At 59.7% G+C, this 8988-nt stretch overlaps 1 protein-coding gene across 1 annotated transcript; it reads right to left on the reverse strand.

Moving 5' to 3' along the window:
* Nucleotides 1–310: 310 nt before the first annotated feature.
* TIMM50 (translocase of inner mitochondrial membrane 50) lies at nucleotides 311–8464 on the reverse strand. The gene is made up of 11 exons (XM_066570783.1): nucleotides 8285–8464; nucleotides 7967–8093; nucleotides 7315–7346; nucleotides 6617–6637; nucleotides 5620–5679; nucleotides 4717–4836; nucleotides 3842–3946; nucleotides 2792–2890; nucleotides 1862–2018; nucleotides 985–1091; nucleotides 311–481 (listed from the first exon to the last, which is right to left on the reverse strand). Exons 1-11 carry the CDS (start codon nucleotides 8462–8464, stop codon nucleotides 377–379), a joined length of 1113 nt encoding a protein of 370 aa, XP_066426880.1. The 3' UTR covers nucleotides 311–376.
* Between the last annotated feature and the right edge of the window lie 524 nt (nucleotides 8465–8988).

Below are 8988 nucleotides of genomic sequence, written 5' to 3' on the forward strand. Positions count from 1 at the left end.
AAACGGGAACTCGGCTGCAGACCCTCCCCCCCCCAAAAAAAGCGGAATTCCGCCCCAAAAGCTCCCAAAACCGCGGATTTTGCCCCAAAAACGGGGAATTCGCCCCCCAAACCTCCCAGCCCCGCGGGGTTTCACCCCAAATCCGCCAGAGCACCCCCGGAGCTCCATTTCCGCCTTTATTCGCCCCAAAACGGGGCCGGGACCCCCCCGGCCCCTCCCCAATTCCCCCCCCCCCCCCCCCCCCCCGCGGGAATTCGGGGTGGGGGAGGGGAGGGGGGGGAATTCCGCGTCCCCTCCCCCTCCCCCCTCTGTCGCTGTCCCCCCGCGGGTGATGAGGTCGCGGGTGATGACGTCATCGATGAGGTCACCGGTGACGTCACTGCTGCTTGGAGCGCGGCCAGAGGCGCCCGGCGAGGGAGCCCAGGAAGGCCCCGGGCGCCTTCTTGCCCTGGGCCAGCTCGGCCAGGCGCTGCTGCTCCTCCTGCAGGGGGACAGGTGAGGGACAGGTGAGGGACAGGTGAGGGACAGGTGTGTGCCAGGTGTGTGCCAGGTGTGCCCAACCCCTGCCAGGTGTGCCCCAGGTGTGCCCAACCCCTGCCAGCTCGGCCAGGCGCTGCTGCTCCTCCTGCACGGGGGACACAGGTGAGGGACAGGTGAGGGACAGGTGTGTGCCAGGTGTGTGCCAGGTGTGCCCAACCCCTGCCAGGTGTGCCCCAGGTGTGCCCAACCCCTGCCAGCTCAGCCAGGCGCTGCTGCTCCTCCTGCAGGGGACACAGGTGTGTGCCAGGTAACCCCCAGGTGTGTGCCCAGGTGTGTCCCCATCCCCTCCCAGGTGCCCCCAGGTGTACCCAGGTGTATTTTTGGGTGCCCAGGTGTGCCCTCACCTCCTCCAGGCGGCTCCTGCGCCTCAGGAAGGCCGCCAGGGGATGCCCAGGTGTGCCCAGGTGTGCCCAGGTGTGCCCAGGTGTGTTTTTGCACCCTCACCTCCTCCAGGCGGCTCCTGCGCCTCAGGAAGGCCGCCAGGGGATCGTCCTCGTGGGAATAATTCTGCAGCACCGAGCGCACGTCCTCGACCCCGCTGAGGGCAATGGCTGCGGGCGGGAATCCGGGGTGAAACCCGGGCATTTCGGGCAAAATCGGGGCCTTTCGGAGGATCTGGGGGCGTTTAGGGGTGGAACTGGGGTGGAATTCTGGGATTTGGGGTGGGTTCGGGGTGGGTTTGGTGCATTCTGGGTTAATTTGGGCTGGGTTTGGGTTGATTTGGGCTGGGTTTGGCTGGGTTTGGGTTAATTCAGGATGGGTTTAAAGGCATTTTTGGGTTATTTTTGGGTCATTTTTGGGCTATTTTGGGGGGTTTCACCCACTCTTGAGGAAGGCGGCCAGGTCGAAGAGCCCGCGGTCCTCGGAGCCGTTGGGATTTGGGTGGGTTTGGGTTAATTCGGGCTGGGTTTGGGTTAATTCGGGCTGGGTTTGGGTTAATTCGGGCTGGGTTTAAAGGCGTTTTTGGGTCATTTTTGGGTTATTTTGGGTCGGTTTCACCCACTCTTGAGGAAGGCGGCCAGGTCAAAGAGCGCGCGGTCCTCGGAGCCGTTGGGATTTGGGTTAATTTGGGCTGGGTTTGGGTTAATTTGGGGCAGGTTTAAAGGCGTTTTTGGGTCATTTTTGGGCTGTTTTTGGGTCGGTTTCACCCACTCTTGAGGAAGGCGGCCAGGTCAAAGAGCGCGCGGTCCTCGGGGCCGTTGGGATTTGGGTTAATTTGGGCTGGGTTTGGGGTGGGTTTGGGTGGGTTTGGGTTAATTCGGGCTGGGTTTAAAGGCATTTTTGGGTCATTTTTGGGCATTTTTGGGTCGGTTTCACCCACTCTTGAGGAAGGCGGCCAGGTCGAAGAGCGCGCGGTCCTCGGAGGCGCCGTCCCAGCGCGGCAGGGCCAGCCCGTTGTGCGGCTGCAGCCGGAACGAGTCCCGGCGCCAATCGACCACGACCACGCGCGCCGGGTCCCGGTTCAGGCACGAGATGTCCTGGAGAGACCCAAAATCCGGGATTTTCGCCCCAAAATGGGGGATTTTCGCCCCAAAATCGGGGATTTTCATCCCCAAATCGGGGATTTTCATGATTTTCATCCCCAAATCTGGGATTTTCACCCAAAATCTGGGGCTTTCACCCCAAAATCTGCGACTTTCACCCCAAAATCTGCGACTTTTACTCCAAATCTGGGGTTTTCACCCAAACTCTGGGATTTTTACCCAAAACCCGGGATTTTCACCCCAAATCTGGGGTTTTCACCCAAACTCTGGGATTTTCGCCCAAAACCCGGGGGTTTCACCCCAAATCTGGGACGTTCACCCCAAATCCGGGGTTTTCACCCCAAATCCGGGGTTTTCACCCCAAAATCTGGGATTTTCATCCCAAATCTGTGATTTTTACCCAAACTCTGGGATTTTCACCCAAATCTGGGGGTTTCACCCCAAATCTGGGACTTTCGCCCAAATCGGGGACTTTCACCCCAAAATCTGGGACTTTCACACCAATCTGGGACCTTCACCCAAACTCTGGGGTTTTCACCCCAAATCTGGGACTTTCGCCCCAAAATCTGGGACTTTCACCCCAAATCTGCGACTTTCACCCCAAAACGGGGAGCAGGGGATTTGGGGGATCCCTCAGGGCCAGCCCATGGAACGATTCTGGCGTTTTCACCCCAAAATCTGGGGTTTTCACCCCAACCCGGGGTTTTCACCCCAACTCTGTGATTTTTGCCCAAACGCCGTGTTTTTCGCCCCGAGGCGGGGCCCACCTTGACGTGCTGCCCGTCCATGTAGCGCGTGGCGTCGCGGAAGAGCCGGTAGGACACGAAGCCGTGCGGGTCGATGCTGTCGATCAGCGGGAACGCCGTCTGCGGGGGTTTTGGGGTCATTTCCGGGGTTTTGGGGTCATTTCTGGCGGTTTTGGGGCCCCTCCACAATGGGATCCCGGATCCTTCCCGGCAGCTTCCCCAAAAAATCCCAAACTGGCCCCAAAACGCAGCCGGGGAGGGGTTTGATGTATCCCAAATCCTTCCCGAAAACACACCCCAAAATAATCCTAAAATTACCCTAAAATAACCCCCCAAAATCCCCCAAACTGGCCCCAAAATGCGGCCGGGGAGGATTTTTCCTTCTCTAAATTTCGTCCCCAAAAAACCCCAAAATAGCCCCAAAATAACCCCAAAAATCCCCCAAACTGGCCCCAAAATGCAGCCGGGGAGGAGTTTTTTGGGGGCATTTTGAGCTGATTTTGTTCTGTTTTTGGGGTGGTTTTTTCGGGAATTTTGGGCTGATTTTGTTGTGTTTTTTGGGGGAATTTTGAGCTGATTTTGGGGTGGTTTTTTGGGGGGATTTTGGGCTGATTTTGTTCTGTTTTTTGGGGGCATTTTGAGCTGATTTTGTTCTGTTTTTTGGGGGCATTTTGAGCTGATTTTGTTCTGTTTTTTGGGGGATTTTGGGCTGATTTTGTTCTGTTTTTTGGGTGGATTTTGAGCTGATTTTGTTCTGGTTTTGGGGCATTTTGAGCTGATTTTGTTGTGTTTTTTGGGGGCATTTTGAGCTGATTTTGCTGTGTTTTTGGGTGGTTTTTTCGGGAATTTTGGGCTGATTTTGTTGTGTTTTTTGGGGGATTTTGGGCTGATTTTGTTGTGTTTTTTGGGTGGATTTTGAGCTGATTTTGCTGTGTTTTTGGGGTGGTTTTTTTCGGGAATTTTGGGCTGGTTTTGGGCTGATTTTTTCAGAGACATTTTGGGGCATCCCTGAGCCAGCCGTGCCCCCCAAAAAGCCCCAAATCCCCTGATTTTGCCCCAAATCCCTCTCACCATGCCGGTCTCGGAGGTGAACACGACGATCTCGTAGAGCGGCGCCAGCTGCTGCAGGAGGTGCTCGATGCCCGGGCGCTTCTTGAACCTCCAGCCCGTCACCAGCTGCGTTTGGGGCGAATTCCGGCGGTTTTGGGCAAATTCCGGCGGTTTGGGGGCTTTGGGGGCCTGGGGTTGGGGTCTGGGGCCTTTTCTTTGGGGGGAAATCGAGGAGATCTGAGGGGTTTTGAGAGGCTGGAAAATGGCTCAAAAGGCACAAATGGCCCCAAAAACGGCCGTGAAAACGGCCCCAAAACCACCCCAAAAACACCTCAAAAAGGGCCAATTTTGGGGCTTTGGGCATTTTCCGAGTTTTGGCGTTTTGGGGATTTTGAGTTTTTTGGCGTTTCAGGGGTTTTGGGGGATTTTGGGTTTCAGGGTTTTGGGGTGGTTTTAGGGTGTTTTTTGAGGGGGTTTAGGTCTTTTTTTGTGATTTTGGGATTTTTGGGTGTTTTGGGGTGTTTTTGGGGTGTTTTTTGGGGTTTTGGGGGTTTGGGGTCCCTCACCGACCACTCGGGGTGCAGCAGGACCCCCCTGAGCTCTGTGATGTTTTTGGGGTTTTTGGGCTGGTTTTGGGGTGTTTTTTGAGGTGGGGGTTAGTTTTTTTGGGATTTTGGGATTTTTGGGGTGTTTTTTGGGGTTTTTGGGTCCCTCACCGACCACTCGGGGTGCAGCAGGACCCCCGTGAGCTCTGTGATGTTTTTTGGGGTTTTTGGGCTGGTCTTAGGCTGTTTTTTGGGGACATTAAGGTTTTTTTGGGGATTTTGGGGATTTTTGGGTTTTGGGGGTATTTTTGGGGTGTTTTTTGGGGTTTTTGGGGTTTTGGGGTCCCTCACCGACCACTCGGGGTGCAGCAGGACCCCCGTGAGCTCGATCACCAGCGTGTAGGGCGGTTGGTAGTAGGGCTCCCGCAGCGGGGTCCGGCAGCAGCTGGGGCTGGTGGGCTCGATGATCATCTGGGGGGCACGGGGACCCCAAAATGGGGATAGAGACCCCAAAATGGGCACGGGGAGCCCAAAATAAGGATAGAGACCCCAAAAATGGGGATAGAGACCCCAAAATGGGCACGGGGACCCCAAAATGGGGATAGAGACCCCCAAAATGGGGATAGAGACCCCAAAATGGGCACGGGGACCCCAAAATGGGATAGAGACCCCCAAAATGGGGATAGAGACCCCAAAAATGGGCACGGGGACCCCAAAATGGGGATAGAGACCCCAAAAATGGGCACGGGGAGCCCAAAATGGGGACGGGGACCCCAAAATGGGGATAGAGACCCCAAAAATGGGCACGGGGACCCCAAAATGGGCACAGGAACCCCAAAATGGGCACGGGGAGCCCAAAATGGGGGACAGGGAGCCCCAAATTTGGCACAGGGAGCCCAAAATGGGGATAGAGACCCCAAAAATGGGCACAGGGAGCCCAAAATGGGCATGGGGACCCCAAATGGGCACGGGGACCCCCAAATGGGGACACTGGGGACATTGGGGACACCCCCATGGGGACAGGGACCCCAAAATGGGCACAGGGACCCCAAAATGGGCACAGGGACCCCACACTCGAGGTCGCCCCAGGACCCCCCCACCTCGTCCCCTTCTCCAGGCTGGGGCCACCCCCAACCCCGGGGACCCCCAGGCCCACCCTGGGACCCCCCAGCCCCCTCAGGGACCCCCAGACCTCCCAGGACCCCCCAGATCCCCCCTGAACCCCCAGGACCCCCCAGTTCCCCCCAGCCTCACCTGCCTGTAGTCCTTGAAGTATTTGAAGGTTCTGCGCAGGTGCCGGATCCCCAACGGGGTCTGGGGGAGCCCCCGTGAGACCCCGGGACCCCCAAAAGGGACAGGGACCCCCCCCCAAAGGGACAGGGACACCCAAAAAGGGACAGGGACCCCCAAAAAAGGACAGTGGGGACAAGGACCCCCCAAAAAGGGACAAAGCGGGGACAGGGACCCCCCCCCAAAAGGGACAGGGACACCTCAAAAAGGGACAGGGACCCCCAAGGACCCCCCAAAAAGGGACAGGAGGGACAGGGACCCCCCAAAAGGGACAGGGACACCTCAAAAAGGGACAGGGACCCCCAAGGACCCCCCAAAAAGGGACAGGAGGGACAGGGACCCCCCAAAAAGGGACAGGGACCCCCAGGGACCCCCAAAAAGGGACAGGAGGGGACAGGGACCCCCAAAAAGGACAGGACCCCCAAAAAAGGGAAAGGGACACCTCAAAAAGGGACAGGGACCCCCAAGGACCCCCCAAAAAGGGACAAAGCGGGGACAGGGACCCCCCCCAGAACCCCTCCCCAAAGGGACAGGGACCCCCCCAGAGGGGACAGAAGGGACAAAGACCCCCCCCCCCCAAAGGTGGCAGTGTCCCCCTCCCCCCTCCCCTTTTGGGTCACTCCTGAAAGGGACCGGGGGTGGCACTGAGGGGACATTGAGGGGACACTGGGGGTGGCACTGAGGGGACATTGGGGGGACATTGGGGGGACACCGGGGGTGGCACTGAGGGGACATTGGGGGGACATTGGGGGGACACCGGGGTGGCACTGGGGGTGGCACTGAGGGGACATTGAGGGGACATTGGGGGGACATTGAGGGGACACCGGGGGTGGCACTGAGGGGACATTGGGGGGACATTGGGGGGACACCGGGGGTGGCACTGGGGGGACATTGGGGGGACATTGGGGGGACACCGGGGGTGGCACTGTCACCTCCCTGTCCCCTCCCAGGGTCACTCACCATTGTCAAACTCATCGGGGATCTGTGGGGACAGAGAGGGGACACTGGGGGGGACATTGGGGGGACATTGAGGGGACAGGGAGGGGACAGAAAGGGGACATTGGGGGGACATTGAGGGACAATGAGGGGACAGAGAGGGGACATTTTGGGGGGACATTGAGGGGACATTGAGGGGACATTGGGGGGACATTGAGGGGACATTGGGGGGACATTGAGGGGACAATGAGGGGACAGAGAGGGGACATTTTGGGGGGACATTGAGGGGACATTGAGGGGACATTGAGGGGACATTGGGGGGACATTGAGGGGACAATGAGGGGACATTTTGTGGGGACATTGAGGGGACATTGAGGTGGCACCGAGGGGACAGGGCCAGCCCCGGGGGACGGTGACAATTCGCAGGGAGGTGACACCGGGCCCCTCCACGTCCTGTTGTCCCCTCCCGGGTCATTGTCACCCTCGGCCACCTCCTTTGATGTGCCCGGATGTCCCCGCCCCTCCCCCTGGGCGGCAGGAAGCGGCTCCCGGTGACAAAAGCGACGAAAAAGCGACAAAAGTGACAAAAAAGCGACAAAAGTGACAAAAGGACCACCCCACCCCCCGCCCCCGGGGAGCTGCCACCCCCCTCTGGGGACAATTGTCCCGATTGTCCCCCGATTGTCCCCGATGTCCCCCCCCCTCCCCCCGTTGTCACCTCACCTTGTCCCCGTGCTCGTCCACGGAGTTGCTGCCTGGGGGGGGAAATGGGGACATTGGGGACATTGGGGACACCTGGGGACATTGGGGACATTGGGGACATCAGGGGACATTGGGGACATCGGGGACATTGGGGACACCTGGGGACACTGATCCGTGTCCCTGCAGCGTCCCAGGGGCGGATGGGGACATTGGGGGCACCTTGGGGACACTTTTGGGGACATTTAGGGATATATTTGGTGGCATTTTTGGGGACTCTTTTGGGATCATTTTGGGACATTTTTGGGGACATTTGGGGACATTTTGAGGACACTGGTGACCCTTTTGGGCACACCTGAGGACATCTGGGGACATTGGTGACATCTGGGGACACTGGTGGCACCTGGGGACATTTGGGGGATATTTTTTGGGGACACTAGTGACACTCTTGGTGACACTTTCGGGGATACCTGGGGACGCTGGGGACCCTTTTGGTGATATTTGGGGACATTTTGGGGACCCTTTTGGAGACACTTGGGGACACTTTTGGGGGGACATTGGTGACCCTTTTAGGGACATTTTTGAGGACACTGGTGGTACCTGGGGACATTTGGGGACGCTTTAGGTGACACCTGGGGACATTTTGGGACCTTCTGGTGATCCCCGTGTCACTCACCGAACACGTAGAGCACGGCCGCGCCTCCGGTGGCCGCCAGGAGCCCCCCCAGGCGCAGAGCCAGGAGCCGCAGGGACCCCTGAGACCCCCGGGATTGGGGATCCTCGTCCTGAGGGGGGGCGCTGGACACCCTGGGGACAGGTGAGACACACACGGGTGAGAGGTGCGAGAGGGGACAGGTGAGAGAGGGGACACCTGGGGACAGCAGGGGCACACCTGGGGACACCTGGGCACACCTGGGGACACCTGGGCACACCTGGTGACTTTCAGGGGTCCCGCAGCCCCCCGGGCCCGCCCCGCCCGCCCCCGCCGTGTCCGCACCTGGCGCTGCCGCAGCCGCTCCCGCAGCACCGCGGCCGTGTCGGAGCCCGCGGCGGGGCCGCCCAGGGCGCGGCGGGGCCCGGCGGGCGGCGCGGGGGTCCCGGGGGTCCCGGGGGTCGCGGCCCGGGCCCGCCGGAGCCCCCAGGCCACCGCTCGGGCCGCCATGGACGCCGCCATGTTGCTGTACGGCAACGCGCCGGCGCGGCAGCGGCGGCCAATGGGAGCCGGGGAGTGGGCAACGGGAGAGCCAATCAGAGGCGAGAGTTGAGGGAGACGGGCGGGGCGGGGCGGGGTTTGGCCAATGGCGGCGCGGCGGGCGGCCAATGGGGGTGTGGGGGAGGTGGGGCCAGAGGGGCGGCAGCCAATCAGAGCGCGCGCTGGCGGAAGGGGCGCGAAGGCGGGAAGGCGCGGAGGCGGGGCCCGGGCAATGGCGGCGTCAGGACCCCGAGAGCGGCCCCGAAATCCCCAAACCGGCCCCAAAATGGACCCCAAGATCCCCAAACTGGCCCCAAAATGGGCTCTGAAAGTATCCCCAAATCCCCTGAAACCGACTCGAAAAAGGGCCTTGAAACAGGCCCCAAACCCCCCAAAAACTGGCCCCAAAATGGGCCTGGAAACCAGCCTGAAATCCCTCAAAATGGGCCTGGAAATCAGCCCAAATTTCCCCCAAAACTTGTCCCAAAAGCAGCCCCAAATCCCGC

Source organism: Molothrus aeneus, unplaced genomic scaffold (assembly GCF_037042795.1).
Source record: "Molothrus aeneus isolate 106 unplaced genomic scaffold, BPBGC_Maene_1.0 scaffold_30, whole genome shotgun sequence".
In the NCBI taxonomy this organism is placed as follows: Eukaryota; Metazoa; Chordata; class Aves; order Passeriformes; family Icteridae; genus Molothrus; species Molothrus aeneus.

Bases quoted from the DNA above. Each gene is read 5' to 3' on its own strand.
- TIMM50 (XM_066570783.1), bottom strand. From the start codon at position 8,464: ATGGCGGCGTCCATGGCGGCCCGAGCGGTGGCCTGGGGGCTCCGGCGG. The intron at 4,837-5,619 runs GTGAGGCTGGGG...CGTGCCCCCCAG, and splicing joins ACTTCAAGGACTACAGGCAG to ATGATCATCGAGCCCACCAG. The intron at 2,019-2,791 runs GTGGGCCCCGCC...GGGTCTCTCCAG, and splicing joins TGGACGGGCAGCACGTCAAG to GACATCTCGTGCCTGAACCG.